General features: G+C 40.4%; 1 protein-coding gene across 2 annotated transcripts in view; it reads right to left on the bottom strand.

Moving 5' to 3' along the window:
• Positions 1-23,584, bottom strand: part of SPRED1 (sprouty related EVH1 domain containing 1) — an 82,685-nt gene that overhangs the window by 19,336 nt on the left and 39,765 nt on the right. For both annotated transcript variants that reach the window (XM_081345873.1, XM_081345874.1), the window contains exon 2: positions 7,171-7,345. In XM_081345873.1, the coding sequence (XP_081201999.1) occupies positions 7,171-7,345 (175 nt within the window). The remainder of the gene's footprint in view (positions 1-7,170; positions 7,346-23,584) is intronic.

The raw sequence follows: 23,584 nt of genomic DNA, 5'->3' as shown, positions 1-23,584 counted from the left end.
CTTCTTCCCTGGCTGTCCAAACATCTAATTTGGATGTGACTAAGTAACTAAGACCAACTGTATTATAGAGGTTAAGAACTAGGATCAGAAAGAACCAGATTGTAGTCTGCTCTTAGCAACAGAATTCTACTTTATGGATTTGGGCCATTCACTCTGGAAATATAGGGGAAGGGAAAGCTATATATGTTGCCTTGAGCTCCCGAATTAAATGCAGAGTAAGTCTGCAGAATTAAATGCAAGTAGTCCTCATCTTATGATCACATCTGGGACCAGAATCTCGTGAAGCAATAGTTAAACAAAATGTCATATGACTGCTTCATTCAACAACCACAGAGTCAGCACTCCCAGTTGTGGCAATTAAACAAACTCCCAAGTCATTAAGTGGGCAGAATGAAAGCTGCCTGCAGAAGGATTTCAGCTCCATCCTGTGGTAGGCAGCTCTTTGAGAATGAAACAATGTTTTTGCAGGGATTCAGACCGCTGTAATTTCAGACTGCTGTTAAGTGAATGATTGTAAATCAAGGATTAACTGTAGCATAAATAGTTCTAAATGTACATCTGGTTGGGCATTATTGGAAGCAAATCCTTAATTAAATAGGGCTTTGCTTTCCAATATCTCTGTTAATGTTCTTTGTGCTATATATTAAAAGGTTTTCCCCCCTAAGAAAATAATTTAAAAAAAAATCAGTATCTGAATGTATTCTATTCTTTTAAACAAATCCAGGTTTTCTATTCTCACTTTTTTTTGTATCTATGCAAACAAAAGGGGATTTCTTTATTATGGATCTGCCATGTGACGTAGCTGCTTTAAGAAACTGCAGACAGATGTTATATTTATGCCTTTGCACACAGTGAACACCATTTCAGAATCAAATCAAAATCCTTTCCTGGCCATACTCAATTTCCATCAACTGCTTTTGTTTCACACAGTTCTGTTCCCAAGCTGCTTTTCTTTCTACAGAATGCTGTTGGGTCCTCTTCAATTTTAGATTAAAAAAAAACAACCCTCAAAATGTGTGGATAGCATCCAGGATTAGCAATTACAGAAAAAAAATGTGATGGTTTTTCAACAACCCTGATTAATCTATCCAACTTTTAGTTTCATTCATTGATATCTTGTCTTTCAAAAAGAAATACAAAGATTTTTCTTAGCTCTAAACTGTGACGTAGGTTAAGGCAAGAAAAACTGGGCCCTGGGTTACCCAGATTTTTCTGTTCTGCTCCTGCACAATATTTTCAATCTTTTTTGTCTCCCTTTTTCCTTGCTAAAAATTATTGTGCTAAATTTCCATAGTCATTTAACTCTAAATTATGGAAGAAGTATACCAAGCAATGACATTTTTAAAAAATGTTTCTTTAATTGCCATTACTTCTCAAATTCCTATTCTGGAAGGTCTAATGGTACAAGTTTTCAAAAGCCTTTTTCATTGTCTGAATATGCTGCCTCTACATTGATTAAACAAAGGTAACAGAGAGTAAGATATGCAACAGGCAACAAACTGACTCATTATAAAATTGGAAAGCAAAGTTAAGTATCACTTTAAAAGCAATAGCATTTGACAATCAGAAATACTGAAACCTGCGTGCCTGCTTAATGCTTCATATAAAAGGAACTATCCGTCTATGTTTACATAGCTTAAAACAGCAGCAGACCTGTCCAGGTTAGAGTGGAAGGTAATTGTTCAAACTAGACTGGCTGGAGCCAGATTTCAGAAGGGAAGCATAATGAAGGAGGAAGTGTGCAATTATGTCAAGGGTGCTTTGTGAAGAAAGAGAGAGAGAGAGGGACCAAAAAAAAAAACTGCTTTACATTCCAACAGAGGTCTAAACAAGCTGGGTAAACAAGTCCAGAAATAGTCTCTGTCATTCCAAAGTGAAACCCATTTCCTCAGTGCTATCTCTTTCAAGATACTGGACAGATTGTTTGTCAAAAACATGTCAAGCAACTATTCTCATTCATGAAAGTACACCTAGTATTTTGCCACAAGTACTCTCAATTAAAGCAAAATAACTCAAAAAGATTTTACTTACATAAGACTTCTCTAATCTTGTGCTTGCCAGATGTGATGGGGGTCACACCCACAGAATTGTCTTTTCCTACCTAAATTCCAATGCATTTGGTTTTCTGAATGTCTTGCTACCCCACGCAAATAGACAAGACAGACAGCAAGTATACATCAAAGCACATACTAATGTACTGTTTCCAGTTAAGTTCTATTCTTAATTTTCGGGAACTGCACTACAGCAAGAAAATGTTTAATAATGTAATGCCAAGCAAGTTTTAAAGGTTCAAAAATTAAGTGATGTACAATCCCTCCCTGTTGTCTTCCTTTTAAATGCACTCCACTTTACCACCTCAGCTCATGATTTTGTGCACTTGAATTTAAACCCCTGATCCAAGTGGCCAGGATGGCCAGGAATTCTGAGATGGCAAGTTCGATGTGTCTGGGGGGACTGAGTTAACCAGTCAAAGAGGCTTTTCAGGGCTGAGGAATAGAAGTAGGATAAAATAAAAGTATGGAAACCGGTCCATCCACACTGAATGGCAGGACAACTCCTAAGAAAAGCAAAGGCAGGGCTACCTGATGACTTTTGAAGTCTGACCTATAATTAGTGGTTTATGACAGCCCCCCCCTCCCAGAAACAAATCAGCTTGCTCTTAATCTTTCTTTCTCTCATTGGCTCTGTGCTAATCCTTTGATACACTGTTGTGTTACCTTATTATTCTGTATATATATATACACACACACATTGCAAGAACACATTGCAAAAGGAACAGCAGCAACGACAAGACAGTGAGTGGGCTTACTGACAGCAAGACTTTTTGCCAGCTCAAACTTAATTACTGTTTCAATAGCAGCTTTTACAAAACTTTTCCTATAATGGTGTACTGTCGATATATTACACCTAAAGTAAAAATGCACTTGTTAAAAATGGTGAGAAATCATAAGAAGTACATTCTATCTGCTCAGAACCTTTGGAGTCCAGGCCAAACATATACCTGGCAATATATTTTCAGATAGGAGAATGATTATTGTTGCCATCTTCTCCATTTGTACATCTTCAATAATGGGTAAAGACACACACAGGAGTACCAGAGAGTGATTTTCCAATTCTATCACTTTTTCCTTCCTCCACAATTAGCCAACAGTGGCAACATCGTTTGGGGAACAGCAAATGGCCCTTGTTTTCCTGAACTGCCTTGTTCACTCTAGCTCAGGGGTGTCAAACTCAATTTCATTGAGGGCTGCATCAGCATTGCAGTTGCCCTCAGGGGGCCTGGTGGGTATGGCCAGGGTGGGCGTGGCCTATTGGGTAGGCGTGGCTAGAGTGCATATGGCCTACTGGGTGGGTGTGGTCAGCTCTACATCGTTCGCATCAAGGGTGCCTATGGGGGCCTGGGCAGGAGTGGGACAGATCTGAGGGTCTCTGGCAGAAGGAGGGTCTCTGGGCCAGGGCCTAGGCAGTGGGGGCCGTTCCCTCACTGTTTCCAGGATGGCTTCACGGGCCACATGAAACCACTTCGCGGGCCGGATCCGGCCCCCAGGCCTTGTGTTTGAGATGTCTGCTCTAGCTACAGAAAAAGTAACAAGCACTTGGCCAGATCGCCCCTCCCTCCAAGTCTCCTATGGTTCGCTTTCTGGTGCTAGCTTCTCTTCTTTGTGTTCTCTGCTTTCTGACTTGATAGCTAAAGTAATACGTTTGCAGAGAAAAGAAAAGAAATATTTGAAATCCATATTTCCTTGTTTCTTCAGGTCATAAAAGGGTCAATAAAAGATGGTAGCAGCATTGTCATGTTTTGATTCTATTGGAACTACAGCACTAATGGCATTGCTCAGTTGGAAAACCAGGGATACAAAGCGGTAAAATTTCAGACAGAAGATGAAAAGAGGAAGAAGCACAACACGCAGATTCATCAATTTCAAGAGTCCATGTGTGTATACTATCATACAGAATTGGACAACACACTGAAACTCTCTCATCCATACTAAATACTCTCATTCTTCATGATTTAGCTTATTATAAGCAATTATTTCACTATTCCCACCCTAAACTTTACCAACCTTATTTATCTCGAATAATTTGCTTTAGGTTCTAAAATGACACTTTTGAAGATATTCAAATATAAATTCTTATCAACTGCATTACTCCTTTTTGCTGGCGGCAACCTTATGGAAAACTGTAAAGGGCAACCATGGAACAGATTTCTTACAACCTAAGAAACCCTAACCCTTGGATTGATAGCTGTTACAAAAGGGCAGAAAAGTAAGCATCAAAAAAAGTGAAGTGTAAGAAAAGGACCTGCATCTGGTTTGCATCCCTACTCTCTGTATCAACGACTTTCTTACAAACCAACCCTGCTTCACTGCATCTACAGACCACTTCATACATATATGATTTTTAAGAATCAGCAGCCATTTAAATAGCAAATGAACAGATCTTTAAGACTAATGATGATGACTAAATCTTTATACATTCAAAGACTATATTATTTAGCAGCTGCTCTGTTGAGAGTATGAATAAAGCAGTTTCACAAGCTCTACATTTAATTTAAATGACAAAATAGGCACTCAGGGCAGATATTACATGGATTACTATGTGCCAGGCTGATGGTTTCCCAGTTATGTGGGAGATGCCTCTTGCATGGCTATAGGTAACATTTAAAGAAAGTAATCCATCTAGGGAGTTTCCATGTGCCAATCCCAGGTCTTGGTCCCTGCCCTTCTGGCTGAGTTGTAACCCTAATCTTACATAAATGTAACTTTCATCAAGCTAGAGCTATGTTTAAAGAGCTCTTGATTTATTAGCAATTCAGTGAATAGTTATATCCAGCTGCACCTATAAGCATGATAATGTGCAAGAAATGGATATCTGAATTATACTAATGAACAATTCTATGCTAAAGAGGCAACTAATAACCCATTTAGTTTGCTGATTTCCTGCAATTTATCATTTCATTTTTCTGGCACAAAGTCTATTTTCACTGAAAAAAAAGATTTTTGTTAATTGCAATCTTTTTCACAATTTACATTCTTAAAGAGTGACATTATCTCAACTTTTTAAGATTTCAATGCTGATAACAATACATTGTATGTATGTGTGTATGTATACACACACACATACACACACAACTTTATATAATAATATATCTTGAGTGTGTCAGTACACTTCATCTAACTACTAATTGTGAGTTGACAGCAACAGTAACTTGTGAGATAGTTTTTAGATTGCAGAGTCTAATAATAGTGTGAGTATGATATCTGTTAGATCTCCAATGAACCGCTAAATTACAAAATAATTTGGAATAAAACTAAAGTGAGGGAATGATGAAAGATTCCATATGGGAATGATAGTGCTATGTAGAAAACTGGAATTTGAAAGAGCACTATTCATACTGTTAATGTCTAAGAAAAGGATAATGAAGTCAATGGTCCAAGATATGACAATGAGTTAAATTTGTGAAGTATAGTGCAACTTTATTATTTATTTAACTAATTTATACAGCTGTCCACTTGCCAGAGTGACACTGAACAGGTAACAGGATATTATTTTGAAAGATAACATGTATGCAGTGAAGATTTTTGTTTTTTACCAAGTAACTGAGAAATGAATAAAAGCAAAAAATTATACATTTATTGATTTAAAGAAAGTATATAATGAAGTTTGTAAATGTATTTCAGAAATTTTCTACAAGTATGGAATTTAAGATTGGTTACTGCATGTAATAAGAATAGTATATGATGGAAGTTAAACATGCATGGAAATAAGGAAATGATTCAACAGAGAAAGCAAGGATGTGTGATATATAATGCATTTATTGATAAACATATATGGAATACTTGCAATAATTCTAGAAGTGAATTAGTCAAGGACATGAAAAGGGCTGCAAATGATGCAATACTCTTGGCTAGGAATACAAATGATTGCAGTGATATTAGATACAGTATGAATGAGGACAACGACAACAAAAAAGAGCAAATAGAAAAATTTGTATACTTTGGTAGAACATTTTTTAAAGATAGAAAAATATGTTATTTTGTTAAATACTGGTAAAAAAGTAATTGCTATTACCTGATCTATTGCAAGGAATCTATATTTACAGGAAGCAATTTAAATGTGTGTGTAGGGGCACAATTCTGACTACTGTGTTCCATGGAAATGAGGCCAGATATGTCAGGAGAAAGAGCACAGTGAATTAAAATGTAGTTTACTTTATGAACTGAAAAAGGATATGTATGGTAAAATAAGAGATAAGGTCAGGAATGAATGGAGTTTCAATGAATGAAGACTAAATACAAAAGTACGGTAACTAGTATGTAAGAAGCACATTGAGATAATTTTGGTTAGACAGAGAGTATGAAGCATATTACAAAGTCAATCTATGAAGGAAAGATAAAGAGAAAAGCCACAGATCCTCAAAAAGAGACATGAAATTTAAAGAGCTAAAGGCAACGTATGATTGGTGCACGAAGCAGAAACAGAAAAATATGTACAGGCACAGTGAATAATATAATGTGTGCTAGATTTAATTAGATATTATCTTGTTTTAGCTCTGCTTCCAGTTTATTTGCTTACTACTTCTTACACTTTTTCTATGGTTTGTATAATGATGCTTATCCTGAAATGGATTAGTGTTTTTCAAATTTTCAAATTTGGCAATTTTAAGATGTATGGACCTCAACTCCCAGAATTCCCCAGTCAACACGGGGGATCACAGGATTAACATTTAACACTGCAATAAATTTAACAGTACTAACAATATATCTCTTTCAAATTTTGTAATCTTATGGTGTATTTTATAGATTTATGGTGATAATTACTACAAGTCACTTTAAACCATTTTTACATATCTCCAATGGAAGAAATAGGAATATTTTAATGGGTTTTTCAATTAACCACATTTAATCCAACAGTAGTTTCCAAATGATCAGAAAATGTTATGAACTTTGAAATTTAAAACCATTTACTAAAATGTGTTTAGGTGTATATATAAATGTGCACATATGCGTGTGTGTGTTTGCATGTGCACGCACGCACAAACACACACACAGAGAGAAAGAGTAAAGGAACATGCACACACTTATAAACAATAGGGTGTTCCAAACTGTTTCTTATGGAGTTACTTTTGACTTACAATTAATGGCACAAAACAGGCATAATTATTTTTACCGTTTTATCCCTGAGACGTTCCCCATGTATAAGGAAATCAGCACAGCCACTTTCTTCTTGGTGAATGACTTTGAAAATGGTGACGCAGCTTAGTCCACCGCCTGCAAGTGGTAACCATCCACCACTTGAGTCATCACGGGTCATCACCACAGCTCGCACACGGGCATAACTATTACTGAAACAGATCAAGGTTTAAAAAAAAAAATAAGTTTTCTACGTTGGGAATGAATAAGATCAAATTAAGTCACTGCATAGCCATGTTAAATTATTCAAACCATCTAGTTAAACGTTTGATATCCCATGACTGTCAGCAGCATTGGGAATCTATTTGGTAATCTGAACTGATTACTGAAGAGTCATGGTGGCACAGTGGTTACAACTCAGTATTGCAGGCTAATTCTGCCGACTGCCAGCAGTTCAACCTTAACTGGTTCAAGGTTGACTCAGTCTTCCAGCCTTCCGAGATTGGTAAAACGAGGATCCAGATTATTGGGGATAATATGCTGACTCTGTAAACCGCTTAGAGAGGACTGTAAAGCACTGTGAAGCGGTATATAAGTCTAAGTGCTATTGTTATTGCTATACAGTTTACTTGAACATATTTGGGCAAATGATGCAAATTTTGTAATGTTGTTGGAAGCAAAAGCCTAGCTAGTTGGATCATCAAGAGAATGAATTACTGTGGCCTGGTCTTAATGCTATTGGTAGGGATTTCCAGTGGTACGTATATGAAAATAGATCCAAGATAGGCACTTTATTGCACAAGCGAAGTCAAAACAGTGTAACAAATCTTCTCTTCCCAAGTTAACTAAACCACTTTGGCTATGATAGTCTTGCATCAGCATGTGTAGCAAGGCAGTGTTGGTTAGGGCTGGTAACCAGGACAACATATTATTTGATACAGTTCTGTTTATATTCAGTGCTACATTCGTTAATTTGGTGAGAAGGGAGCAGACACAGATTGGATCATAATAACTTGTCACAAGAAAGCATAAACTAAATAAGAGATGATCACAATCTTTGCTCACTTGCTTCCTGCAAAGAGTTACTTAACTGCCAGTAAATGCATAGTTAATTTTACCATCACTGCCTTTTTGGGATATGATGATGGAAGGTCAGCATCCAGTAGAAATTAAACAGTAACAGGATTAATGTTACATTCATTCTTTTTCCCCCCAGTGATATTTAAGTTGAAGCTTTTGGAGGAAGAGTTAAAAGATTGTGCAAGGGACATTTAGTCTACCCCAATGTAATCTAATTATAAAGTACAGGACATAAAGGGCATGCTTTACATTTCCTTTTCTGTTGTTTATCAGTGTTGATGGGAAAAAAGCTTTAAAAAAAAGACCTTGATACATTTATTTTAAAAAAAGAGAGTTAATATGCTTTTAGCTACTCTTTGGTACCAAAATGCCAAAAGATCAGTTAAAGAACCAAAGTTGTTAGATTTCTAGATGGAAGGCACAAACACACAAGGTCATACCATTTTAATGAAGAATAATCTGAAAATAACACTATTCTCCTTTACTGTATTTGTACCAATCAGGTTTATCTTTTCTTCAAGAGCTTTACTGCACGGTTACTATTGATCCAATACGGTAAAAGTGATCCAATGTGGTAAACAAATTAGAGCAACAAACACCTTACTATAAATAATACAACCAGAATCCAATCCAATCCACTCAAACATACTAGAAGGGCCCCGTATAGTGTTCATTAGTATTTTTTAGTAAATTGACAGATTGGATTTAGCCAAGAACTCCTGTAAAAATACTCATAACCAAAGTCAGTGGAAAAGCCACGAAGAAGTTGCAAATTCATCAGAACAACATATTCAAGATTGCCTTAACAGAAAAGGACACTCAAATTTTACTTATAAGCAATTTCAAGTACTGTATATAGGCATTCTATTGTCTGAAAAATGTTGTATTTCAGATCTTTTTTCAATGGATTCCAAAGGTTTTCCTTTTATTTTCAACCCAAATTATGAAAAAGCAATGCTATCTATACTGCAAACTCTCCTTAATGTAAATAAACTTTTTGTTTTATTTGCTATCACTGCATTTCACCACAGTCTCTTGGGATGTGACAAGGAATTCTGAAATTTTAATGACAGGTAATCTTATAGCCTAGTTAGAATTCTGCACAATAATAAATTTAATATCCTGCTTAGCTCATGTGAGCATATGGAAATATGAAACGGAAATTCATTTTCTTGTCTGCCAGTATTAAAGGAAGTTCTGTTCTGCAGGGAAAAACAGTAGAGAAAAAAAATTATACCAGTATCATGTCTAATTTTTCCATCACATTAGGGATATAGAACAACTACGAAATCTCCCATTTGACTATCCCCTTCATGTCACTTTTTTGATAATAGAAAGGCCATCATTCCCTTGCCTCCTCCCCCACCCAGCAGCAGCCATTTGACTGCCTACTGGCCTTGGATTTGTAATTTTCTGCTGGCTTCCCCACTGACTTTCTCCTTGCACAAGCTTCCCACAAACAAAATAAATGGGGAAACCAGCCAGAATTCAAGGGAAGGAGGAAGGAGAGAAGAAGATTCCCAATGCCGCTTACCAGCTTCCCACAAGGAAATTCAATAAGGAAGCCCGCAGGTAGTCGGAAATCTTCCATTACTCTTTGCCCACACCTGGTCATTCTGTTTGTGTTTAGGTAAGGAAATATCTGTGAGATGATGACCCAACAGGACATCGGTTGTCTAATAAATATATGTATGTGTTGACAGAACAGTAATTGTCAGTAATTGTCCCTTTTCCCTACAACACCATAGGATTCCTAAGGGTAAATTTCATGCTATGGTGATTTATGGGAAAGGACAGCAATTGCATAACAAATTCAAACATACAATTTTCATCTACTACATTTATACAAAACCACAAAAATAAGGACAAATGTACCTATTAATATGTTTATTGCCACACTGAAATACAAAGGTCTTATCTTGCGGCGATAAGGACGGCGAAGTCTAACTACTTTGCCGCCCTTATCGCGTCCGCAGATAATCGCCCGGCCGCCCTGTTTAGGGTGACTCGCTCCCTCCTTAACCAGGAGGTGAGAGAGGATCCCTTGCAGGGACGAGCCGAGGAGTTTAGTCATCATCTGGCAGACAAAATCGCTCGGATCCGGACCGGCCTAGACTCTGACTGGGCAGAGTCTGATGTGGAGGAATCAGGCGGTCTTGAGTACATTATCTGGACTGAGTTCGACCCTGTTTCCCCTGATGATGTGGACAGGATCATGGGGAGACTGAGCACCACCACCTGTTTGTTGGATCCGTGCCCCTCCTGGCTAGCTTATGCGGCTCGGGAGGGAACACGAGGCTGGTTCCATGCAGTAATAACTGCTTCTTTGAAGGAGGGTGTCTTCCCTGCCGCCTTGAAGGAGGCGGTGGTGAGACCCCTTCTCAAGAAGCCTGCTTTGGACCCGGCTGCTTTAAACAACTATCGTCCAGTCTCCAACCTTCGCTTTCTGGCGAAGGTTGTTGAGAGTGTGGTGGCGCATCAGCTCCCTCTGTTCCTGGAGGAAACTGATTATCTGGACCCGTACCAATCGGGCTTCAGGCCCGGACACAGCACGGAGACGGCATTGGTCGCGCTGGTGAATGATCTCTGGAGGGCAAGGGACAGGGGTTGCTCCTCTGTCCTGGTCCTATTAGATCTCTCAGCGGCTTTTGATACCATCGACCATGGTATCCTGCTGCGGCGTCTCATGGGGTTGGGAGTGGGAGGCACCGTTCTACGGTGGTTCTCCTCCTACCTTCAGGGCCGCTCGCAGTCAGTGTTGACAGGAGGGCAGAGATCCGCCCCGAGGCCTCTCATTTGTGGAGTTCCTCAGGGGTCGGTTCTCTCGCCTCTCCTGTTCAACATCTATATGAAGCCGCTGGGCGAGATCATTCGTGGTTTCGGGGTGGGGTATCACCAGTACGCTGATGATACCCAACTTTTTCTTTCCACCCCGAACCAACCCAGTGATGCCCTCTCCGTGATGTCCCGGTGCCTGGAGGCGGTTCAGGTCTGGATGGGGAGAAACAGGCTTCGTCTCAATCCCGCCAAGACTGAGTGGCTGTGCATATCGGCATCTCGGGTTTACCAAGTTATTCCACCTCTAACGATGGGGGGTGAGGTGTTACCCCCCCATTGATAGGGCTAGCAACTTGGGCATCCTCCTGGATTCACGGCTCAATTTTGAAGATCACATAGGAGCCGTGACCAGGGGGGCTTTTGCACAGGTTCGCCTGGTGCGCCAGTTGCGTCCCTATCTGGACCGAGATGCCCTACGCACAGTTACTCATGCGCTTGTGACCTCCCGTTTGGACTACTGTAACGCTCTCTACATGGGGCTGCCCTTGAAGACCACTCGGAGGCTTCAACTGGTGCAGAATGCGGCCGCGCGAGTTGTAATGGGGGTTTCCCGATACTCCCATGTAACACCTCTACTCCGCGAGCTGCATTGGCTTCCGGTTGCCCTCCGGGTGAAATTCAAGGTGCTGGTTATTACCTATAAAGCCCTACATGGCCTGGGTCTGGGGTATTTGAGGGAACACCTGCTGCCGGCTTCAAACGCCCTTCGCCCAGTGCGCTCCCACAGGGAGGGTCTGCTCAGGGTTCCGCCGGTAAGAGATTGCCGGCGGGTGACACCCAGGGATAGGGCCTTCTCAGTGGGAGCGCCTGCCCTCTGGAACCAGCTGCCGGTGGAGCTGAGGACTGCCCCCGACCTCCGATCATTCCGCCGGGGCCTGAAGACCTGGCTCTTTGAGCTCTCGGGCCCAGGCTGAGGAGAAAATTATTTTAATTGGGGGTTTTAATAGCACAGGGTTGATTTAATATTTTTTAACTTGGCTTTTAACTTTTGTATGTTTGATTTTTAACTCCCTGTAAACCGCCCTGAGTCCTCAGGGAAAGGGCGGTATATAAATGCAATAAATGCAATGCAAATGCAAATGCAACCATGTATGGAGAGGTGCTACATGCTATGAAAGAGCAATAAATAAATAGGGATCCAACAGTATTGAGTTCTAAAGCAAAAAGATGCCTTGGATCTTGTGTTTTATGCCCACTGTACCTATCAACGGCTCCTTAAAGAAGATGTGCCTTTTCTGGGACATGTATGTTAGCTCTGCAGCCCTCAGTTCTCTTTTATCATATTCTCATTATATGCTAAATAAAACATAAAGTCCCCAGAAAATGTGTGTCTGGATGTTGTTGCCTTGTCACCATAACTTTAATTCAATCCTGTACAACCCAGGGGCAGCACAGTTTCTATACGAGCACAGGAAATGGCACAACTGGTTTTAAGGAGCTGCTGATAGGGACAGCAAGCAGGCCTAACAGATTTTTATTTTAAAATTTTAATTTATTTTAAAAAGGCAATTAGTTGGGTCAATTTAGTAATTATTTCCTATTGTCATATTAACATTTAACTTACTTCATGATGTAACAAAGTAGTAAAAATTTTTTTTTCTCATTTGGACAAAACACCAGAGAAATATTAATACAGTGTAACTTCATAGAATACTGAGCTTTGTATGTTCTTCTATCAAATCAGACCTAAGAGTGACAATCTAAAAGAATAAAAACATGAATCACAGATAAAAAAAAAACACTGAAAAGAGTGTGGACTTTTTTTTTGCTATTTAAACATTACTGAGGGACGCGGTGGCTCAGTGGGTTAGGACGCTGAGCTTGTCGATCAGAAGGTCGGCAGTTTGGCGGGTCGAATCCCGAGTGCCGCGTAACAGAGTGAGCGCCTGTTACTCGTCCCAGCTTCTGCCCACCTAGCAGTTCGAAAGCACGTAAAAATGCAAGTAGAAAAATAGGGACCACTACGGTGGGAAGGTAACAGCGTTCCGTGCGCCTTTGGCGTCTAGTCATGCCGGCCACATGACCACGGAGACGTCCTCGGACAAACGCTGGCTCTTCGGCTATGAAACGGAGATGAGCACCGGCCCCTAGAGTCGGAAACGACTAGCACGCATGTGCGGGGGAACCTTTACCTTTTTAAACATTACTATTTAGACCATAATGCAGAATTAGCTTACTCTTCTTCCATTAATGACAGGTGTGGGTGGAAGAAAATATATAAAACAAAAATAAATTATAATCAATATTTTAGGATATCCAGGTTTAGAGAGACACTATGAAGGAAGAGATAAAAGGAGTGACAAACTCATTCAATTGCTTCACTTAGTTCTAAACAAAATTCAAATCTGTACTAATGCTTTGAATGCAATGTGTTCTTGGCAAGAATTCTTCTTGACTTCGTTGTCCACAAAGAAAGCATTTTCTTTTAGTTTGCTACTGTACAAGCTATTCAAAATTGGGAAACAGATTTAAAGGCCCCATATAAAATGCTCTTGAAGTGTGGAAGCTTATAATGAAACTTGTATGAAGATGCCATATTCATAATCTGCCATTTTAATACAATGATTCTCCCTTGGAGAAATACCAAAACATCAAGGGTGAACACAGAGCTTAAATTTTAAGAGCAGCAATTTGCTAGGACAATACTGCTTCTTCCCTCTATGGAGGATTGAGAACAAGTCTTATGTTTCCTTCCCTTCTCCCACTCTGAATACTTAATGATTGCTGAGAGGTTCAGGACTGGTTTTAAAGTAAAGCTCCTGGAACAATCAGGATAAGGAATTCTCTACTGCACTCACCAAGAATGACCCCATATACAAATAAATATAAGTTCAACTCCTGAGAGACAAGGACGGTATCCATTTTGATGAAGTATAGGAAAGAAATCTTGGAAGCTGGCCTTGCTATTTGTTAATTTCTGCCTGCTTTGTAAAGTTTTCAGTTCACTGTCCATACACAATATTTGCAAGATGCAAGACAGCTTTTTGTCATTTTTGTCACATCGTGATTCTCCTAAAGGGAACAAAAAAGACCAAGCACAGAAACAGGCTGAACATGTGCACATGTATACACAGTGCTTTTTTTCTTTAAAAAAAAAGTGCTGGAACTCTCATCTTGGTGGGTGCAGGAGGTGGTGGCGCTGCTGCGGTCATGGGCATGAGGGGTGTTGGCGGCAGAATGCTGCCCGGGGCCAAAACCAGAATGGCTGCTGCTGTGGGAGCAGCAGAGCCCGCTCTACATGGCGGGGCTCCGTGGGGGGCCACCGGAGGCAGTGCGTGCCAGGTGCTGCAGGGCAGTCATGTAGGCGCGCAGGGCGAGGCGACGGTGGTGCAGGTCAAAGGGCTTTCGAAAGCCAATAGAGGGAGTAGCACAGCTTGCGCAAAAGCTTTTTTTTGTGCAAAAAAAGGGGGAGGTATACAAAAAGTAATCCCTGGATCTGAAAAATGTTCCAATTATTCTCTGCATTTTTTATATATGTGCCTGTACTATATGCTCAGCTTCTCACATATTTTTTCTGTACAGCCGGAAACAGAAACACATTGGAATTTAGATTTTCTTTAGCAGATTTATGGCTTGCCTTAATGTGAAAACCAGAAATTATGATCTAAAATAAACTCTAGACAAATCTTCTCAACCTTTCTGACTCCACGGACTGACAGTGGGGGATGGCATGGTTTCATGCATGCAATCTAGATCCCACGCATGCATAAATGAAGCTTTGAATGCTTGCCTGCCACTTCCGTGGCCTGGGTTCTCAACAAGCCATGGCCAGTACTGATCCACAGCCTGGGAACTGGGGATCCCTGCTCTAGTCAATTTCCAAGCCAGTTTTAGCCCTTCAACTGCTTTTGGAAGTTAATTTTAAACTTAATTTCTAATTTGCCCATAAGAAAAGTATCTGCTAAAGCAAGGCGGTGATTAAGTAAAAGCTAATCAAATATAACAGTGCTTTGTACAGAATCAATCTTATGTATGAGCATTACCTACATTATGGTTTAATTCCACATAACCCTATGACAGATCATATATTAAGTGATCATATATTAAGTTTCTAGTATCATTTATAAAGTAGGAATAATAATCTAATACAGTATAAAAGAACACATAAGCTATTAACTATTTTAATGTGCCATATAGAATTACTTTAAATTTGCAATGCCCATTCCAATATTCAGAGTCTTTTGTTCCAAATAAATCAGATAAAGTGATAGTTTTGATTATAAAAACCAGAGTCCAAACATCATATTGTATTAACCAACCTCCAAAGGAAAAATTATACTCTAGGAGCATTAATTACATATGAAAAGATGTAGAGCAGATGACCTCAAATCCTTCAACAGTAGAACAGTGGTCAAATCCATCAACGAATGTTGAAGTCAGTTTGGTATCCCTCAATTGGGTTTGACAGATAAACAAGCCCTTCCACTTCAGCCTGTTTCACTTGTAATTTTACCATATTTTCCGGTGTATAAGACGACTCGGTGTATAAGATGACCCCCAACTTTTGAGATGATTTTCATGGGTTAAAGTCTTATACGCCGGAAAATATGGGTAAGTAGGAAGTCAGGGCTGCTTCTCAATTAGGTGAAGGTTTATCAAGAGCTTTTAGCCTCGAGATCAGCTTTGCTCTGCCTCGCCTAAACCTCGTCTCCTCTCGTCTACTTCAGCCACACGCGCTGGCTGTTTTGGCCAGGAGCAACGAGCATTGTGGCCCAACACTTCGGGAAGGCACCAGGTCTGAAAGAAGGCGGTTCTTTCCGTAGGTTAGTTAATGAACAGGGCGGCGGAGGGCGGGGTGGTGGTGGTGAAAGAAACGGGCTCAGCCCTGTGCCGCAAGTTTGAGATTCACCCCCCCAAGGCCGCCTTCTACTTCAGGGCGGAGGGGCGACCCCGGGTTGCTGAAGCCCCAGCGCCAGCTTTTCGCTGCAGTCTGCCTGTCGCAATTCCCGAGCTGCGGCTTCCCGGGTGGGTGTTGCTGTAGGTCTGGCCATGGCACCACGCCCTGAAGTCAAACTCCCAGGGTCAGGTGAAGCTCAGCTCAGCGCGAACATGTCAGGTCGGCCTCCGCCTGGCTTCCCGCGCTCCCTTGAGCTCTCGTGCTCGCCGAGCGCCGGCGGCTCAGCACGCGCTTGACTCCCACTCCCTTCCAAAAAAAGGGGGGGGGGGTCTGCTGCCCTAGGACGCCGGTAAGCTGGAGCCTCAGCCTCAGTTGGGCTGGTCGGTTTATTTATGAAGAGGCTGTCTTTCGCCATTCTCGAGCGCTGGATTTGTCCGTTTCCACTAACGTCTCTGCTCCCGAGGATTTACTATTTTCCGGCGTATAAGGCGACTGGGCGTATAAGACGACCCCCGACTTTTGAGAAGATTTTCATGCGTTAAAAAGTCGTCTTATACGCCGGAAAATACGGTACTTCTTCCAAGTGGTCATCTATGAATTACAAAGCCGTGTTAGGAACGTGTTAGCATTTTGTAAATTCTTTGGGAGCACCTGCCCCATGGATCCCATATAATTTCCCCAAATTGTATAATTCCTAAGACGAACATAATGGATCTGAAATAACAGTAATATTGCCTGAGATCAGTGTAGAAGGCGGTAATCACTCAACCCCCCCCAAAAAAAACCCTCAAAATACAAATATTTGCAAGCAGAAGTTAAATGACTGTGGCAAAAGAAAATAAAGATAGTACCAATAGTAATAGGTGCCCTGCAAGCAATCCCAAAACATGTTCAAATCCACTTGAACACCATCGGCCCCAGCAAAATTCCCTTTGGTCAATTGCAAAGGGCAGGTTGATTAGGAACAGCTTCCATCCAGTGATATTTTTAATACCATTGAACATCAACATCTGCCTATCCCAGTGCCTTGAAAAGGACTCCATAGATAAGTAGAATTGTCAAATCCACTATAAACATGGCTATGCGATCAACCATCAAAATAATAATAAACTGGCCATGATGATCCTAGTAGTTATCCAAGGAAAAAGTCTTGGATGGCACTTAGAAAATTTGAGCACTGATTTCTATCTGTCAATTACAAAAGGCCATACTGCTTGGATTTGCACAAATACTGCATGGATACATTATGACATCCTAGATTCTTGGGAAGAACTTGATGCAAATGAAGGCCAACATTAGCTAAGCAACTGATAGCTGTATATATAATAATTACTCCAACAATCGTAAGCTCCAATCGACCAGATTTCTTGGATTAGAAAAAAAGACCATTAAAATTTTCATTTACTATGACAATATTTTTTTTTACATATGTGTAGAGAACAGGGAATATCATATCATATTCCTGCAGATTTGAGCCACTTATGGTATGTTCCTTATGGTAAAAAAGCTTTGTGCAGTAGTTTATGCCGTGTGGACCAAGAGATTGTTAAATGAAGATAAAAATTCAATCCCCTCTGATTAATAACAGGGACCAGTGGCTATCATGAATCAAAAAAGAAACATATGTTTTGATCCTGAAAAAAACACATATTCAGGCTTTGGAGATTTATTTTATCGTAAGAATGTCTATTTTTTTCTCCTAGGTATCATTGCTAATTAACATCTGATAAATGCCACCCCCCCATCAAGTAGAGTTTCCATTAGCAATGATGCAAAACAATTTACAAAATAAAAGTTCTAACTTCAGTTGAGCAAAAATAAAACCATAGAAGCTAGGAATAAACAACTGTATCTTTATTTCAGACAAGGATTTAAGATGATGAATGACGTACCTTACTACCAGGAGGGAAAAGGTTATTCAGAAGTTGATATTGGATATAGCTAACATCTTTTTTAAAAAATGAAAATCCTGTTCAACCCTGAGGTTTTAATATGAATAAATTTCTCTATTAAAAAACCCCTAATATTTTAGCATACAAGAATCCACTGACTTATGACTGAGCTATGATAGGTACCTGAAGTTCCAGAAAAGCAAAGGTGTTGTTCTACAAGGAAGCAATTATATTTATGTGGGGCAGTTCTAGTTCCTTAACCACTGAGGTTCCTGAATCATCTCCAACTTTTATAAGAACAGCATACCATTAATTCTATTAGGAAAAAAGCCATACATTCAAGATGTGGTATTATAGTAACTGCTATCACTGATAAACTACAATCACCAACATTACAGAATCAACTAAATCTTGAGTAAAAGTAATTAAAGCAATTAAACTAATAGTTTAGACATGGCTGTTTAAAACTTTATAGAATGGTAACATAAATTTAATAAATCCAGAGACTTCAGAAATGATACTATTCCAACACAGTTCTCTGAAGCAACAATTATTTGCTTACATTTTGTTTTCTCTTGTCTAGCTAGTAATAAAAACGTTGGAGAAACCTATGGAAAAGTATGATAGTTATTTCAGACACTGAAATGATGTGTTTTCTAGCAGATAAAAAACTATTTCCTATATAAAATGTGGTTATTCTATCTTAAAATATATGCAATTTGATGAAATCCATGATTATTGCACATTTCTTCAGAGGCTGTATTATTTGCTGGAAAAGTATGTGATGTTTTCTATGTAGTTTTCTTATGCCATGCCTAATCATAAAAGGGATACAACACATGGATACTAGGCATACTTTAAGATGATGCCCTACAAGTTAGTCATTGCTCCCCCCCCCCAATTTAAAAAGGCCCAAGAATTAGTAACCTTTTTAGTTCATTTTGGTTGCTTTTATTGCTTTTACTCCAACTGTTCCAATCCTAACTGAAGAGTGATTACTAAAATGGAGCGCGCGCACACATATGCTCACCCACCACTTCCACATATGCTCACCCGCCACTTCCACAGCCTGGTTCCGGAGGGCTCAAGGCCCAGTAGTAGTTGGAGACCCCTGCTCTACACCATTACATTGTGTTCTATGTATAGAATGACAGATTCCCCAGGTGCTTTGCTCATTTGCAATTTATGTTTCTAATAGGTCGTAAGGGAATTGGAATGATAGTTACTGAACTTCTATTTTAAGGACAGAGTAAAACTCAGTTTCCTTCAATTTTTTTGCCAAAATATTATAAATCAGGGACTAAATTTTTATTTCAGAATTATGTAACTTATACATCCTCCATATTTATAACAACAATAATTAGGACAAATTGCTTGGGTTTGCACATGTAGTATGCCAATACATTGGGGTGTCAAACTCAATTTCACTGAGGGCCGCATCAGCATTGCAGTTTCCCTCAGGGGGCCAGGTGGGTGTGGCCAGGGTGGGCGCGCCCTACTAGGTAGGTGTGGCTGGAGTGTGTGTGGCCTACTGGGTGGGCATGGCCAGCTCTACATCATTCGTGTCAAGGGTACCTATGGGGGTCTGGGCAGGAGTGGGACAGATCCGAGGGTCTCTGGCAGAAGGAGATGGGACTGGGGCAAGTGCCAAGGCATGGTCCACTGGAGGAGCCTCACTGTTCCTCTCAGGCCATGCGGGGGAGGGGGGCTGGACGGTGGTCCAGAGGTCAAATGCCCAGCCAAGCCCTCAAGCACCCGTGGCACTAAGCCCAGCCCCACTTCCCCAAGGGGACGCCCAGCTGCACTTACCTCCTCAAGGCTGCTGCTGCTGTGCTTGCTCTCCTTAGCCAGGTTGCCCATGATGGGTACGATGTCCCTCTCCATGTGAGGAGACCTGGCTTTGTATCCAAAGCTTCCTTAGCAATAGGATGGGAGACCCCCCCAGGATAGACCAGGAGGAGGGGGCAAGGGGATGGTGAAAGGGCAGCAGGGAAGGACTAAGGCAGAACTTCCCTCAGACACTCCCTCTCCTTCCTTCTTTCCTTCCTTCCTTCCTCCCTCCCTCCTTCCTTCGAGTGGTGGGAAAATATTTGAGATGAGGGAGGAAGAAAAACAGACAAGAAACGCAGCTGGGGAAGTGTTATCCTTTGTGAGGAATGAAGAAATGCACCATTGCCTGGAAATGGCCAGCACATGGCCCTCGCCTACTTCACATATCCGGCTTGGTGGGCTCTGGGGGAGGGGATGCCATGAGCAGCATGAGTCGATGTTACCTGCACAATGCTGCCCAGCCCCCAACCTCCCCGGTTTTGGCAGGCAGCGGGGTGCTTTCCTCACAATGCTGAGAGGCTGAGCCGGGTGGCATGAATCTGAAGAGAAGCACAATGCTGCCCAGCCCCTAGCCTGCCCGAAGTAGGCAGGGCCATGTGCTGGCCACTTCCAGGCAATGGTGCATTTCTTCATTCCTCACAAAGGGTGATACCTCCCCAGCGCGCGCCCAGAGGGTAGGGCCAACACAGCAGGGAATGGTCCCTTGCTGTTTCCAGATGGCCTTGTGGAGCTAAGACTGAATGCATTTCAGCATAGATGGTCACCACGAAATTGTACATTGGCTCCCAGCCGGCCTGGGCCAGGGCCAAGGCAGTGGGGGCTGTTCCCTCACTGTTTCCAGGATGGGTTCGTGGGCCACATGAAACCACTTTGCGGGCCGGATCCGGCCCCTGGGCCTTGTGTTTGACATGTCTGCATTACAACATCCTAGGTTCTTGAGAAAAGCTAGATGCATATGAAAGCCGAACAGCAGCTAAAGAACTGGCAGCCGTGATTTCACATTTTGGTGTATATAATATTCATTGTCATTGACAAAATCACCATAAAATAAATTGCAAAAGGCAGCTTTACTTGGAACAGATTGCATCTTGCGATGATACCTTTAACATCATCAAATATCCTTATCTGCCTATCACAGGTCTTTGGGAAGGACTCTGTTGTTTGACAAAAATGCCAATCCAGTTTGAACATTTGGCTACGTGATGAACAACAACAACAACAATACGACTACAAACAATGTGATGACAAAGTAGCTACAATGGTATATTGAAAGACCTCAAGCAATATCATTTCCTGCAAGCAAAAACTGGTGGACTCATAAAATAGAGAAAGTAATAGGAAAATGAAGAAGCCAAAGTGCTCTGGAACTTTACTGTTCAAACAGGCACTTTCCACATAACGACCAGACTTAACAATTGTTGATAAGAAAGACAAAAAAGTCTGGGTAGTGGACATGGCAATAACCTGAGACAACAGAATAAAAGAACACCATCAAACATCAACATCTGCTTATCGCAGATCCTCGGGAAGGACTTATTTGATAGGCAGATAAAAATGTCAAATCCAGTCTTAATATCTGGCTAATTATGTGACCAAATACAATAGGAATGGAGGTATATTTACTTCAAGTCAAACAAACTATTGAACAAGATTCATGCATTAGCTGATTATATAAAAGCCAAGGACAAGCATTAGTGCAAGTTAAAAACTGGAACTTACTGAATGTAAGGGACACAGAATACGAATTTATTGTAATAAAAACAAGAACAGAATGCTGGCAAGGAGAAGCATTACATGGTCACTTTCTACAAAATATCAACGGGAAATGGATAAAGATTAAAACTGGCAATGGCTTACACTGCAACATTAAAAAGGAATCTAAAGGCTTGATTTTGACTGCTCAAGAGAAAGCTATTCAAATTAAAGAAATCAAGGCTAGAATTGAAAAATCAAATGATTCAAAGTGCAGATTGCGCAAAGAAGCAGAAGAAACAGTAGATCTTATATTCAGCATGTGTGAAAAGACTGCACAAACTCATTGTAAACAGTAATATAGCACAGTTGCCAAAATGATTCACTTGGAACATCTGTAAAAATTATCACAAGTCAGTAATGAAAAATTGGCGGGAACAGGTAGTTGAAAAAGTAGTAGAAACAAACCATGTTGGAATATTGTGGGATTTCCAAATGCAAACCTATATAGTCATAATATATCTGGTTAAACTGTGCAGAACAGAAGACAGAATGATGTCTTTGTGAGAAGATCACAAAGTATCAAATCCGAACACTGAAGCTGAAAGATTATGGCCATTTTGATCCCAGTAATTATTGGCACATCGAGTGCCATACCCCAAAATCTTGGAGAACACTTAGAAAATCTCTGTGTTGACAGAATTTTTTTTTGTCAATTATTAAAGGCCACACTGCTTAGGTCTGCACATAATATTACAGTGATACATTACAACACCCTAGGTTCTTGGGAAAACCTTGATGCGTATGAAGGCCGATACCAGATAAAGCAGCGGTCCCCAACCTTTCCGGCTTTGTGGACTGGCAGACAGGGCATGCGTGCTGCTTGTACAAATGCAGCTTCATGCGTGCTTGCCTGCTACTTGTGCAGCCCGGTTCCTGTGGCACTGGGCCAAGTACCGGAGTTTGGGGACCCCTGAGCTAAAGAACTGGTGAATGTAATTTTTGTACATTGTGTATATAATAATAATAATAATAATAATAATAATAATAATAATAATAATAATAATAATGATGATGATGAAGATGATGATGCCAATAGTAACAGGCATCTTGGATGCAATCCCAAAACAACTAGACCACCACTCAAACATCGTCAACAATGACAGAATCACCATCAGTCAATTGCAAAATTACTTGGAATAGCTTACATCCTGCAATGATACTTTTAGTACCATCAGACAATAAGATCTGCCTATCCCAGGTCCTTGAGAAGTGTTTGATAGGACGACAACAATGCCAAATCTAGTTTAAATATCTGGCTGTCTGTGTGACTAACCATAACAACAATGTATTAAACTTATGCTGCCTACCACTAATGATTCTACTCCCTGAACACAGATTTCCCAAGCAACTTCATACATATATATGCTGTTTCAACAGTAAAAACTAAATTAATGAAATACCTTCCGTTCACAGTATGCAAAGCTACATCACACTGAAGCAGCAAGGTCCAGAAAGAACAGTAGGACAAGCAGGCTATGTAATGTACTAGCCAATCCAGTAAACCAAGAACAAACACAGAAATGTAACCTTAGGCAAATTCAACTGAAGCTAACTATTTTTTTAAAAAAAAAATCTAGTAAAACTATACCCAGCTTGGAAAGAAACATATTTTCTAAAAAAAACAAAACCAAAATAATGATATTTTTAAAAAGTGCTGCTTAGCTAGTCTTTTTTTATTTTCCTTATCCACCTGATATAGGTGGCACATTACAGAATCCTGACTTAATGCAAATTAATTAGCATTTGCAAATTAGCATTCACCTATGAAAAGGTAAATTTTGGGCTATTCATGTTTATCTCTCTTTCAGTAGAGAGCTGGCACAGCTAGTACTTCAGATGCTTTATTTGAATCAACTCAACTCTTCCTTTATGACAAAGTTTAGTTGACTGAAAATTACTAATCTAGCTCACATAAGATACTGTTGGCCAAAGTATTTTTATATATAGGCCACTAGGAACAATATTTTTGCTCAACTACTCTTGCTAGGAGTATAATTCTCATAATTCCTACCCTCCAGTAGCTTGATTGGAAATTCTGGGAATTAAAATCCCAACATATCTTGAGTGCATAAGTTGGGGAACTTCTTTGTGGCAAGCCTTGCTCAGGTAATAACATCATAGGGCACATACACAGAGCATGCTGCAAAAAACACAGCATGTTTCTATTAATTTGCACTTCAAAAAACTATCCCCCTTTGGGCACTAAAATATGTTGCCTC

Source organism: Vipera berus, assembly GCF_964194415.1.
Source record: "Vipera berus genome assembly, chromosome: 1".
Taxonomy (NCBI): Eukaryota; Metazoa; Chordata; class Lepidosauria; order Squamata; family Viperidae; genus Vipera; species Vipera berus.
Note: the sequence above shows the minus strand (reverse complement) of the source record. Positions and strands in the feature narration are given on the sequence as shown.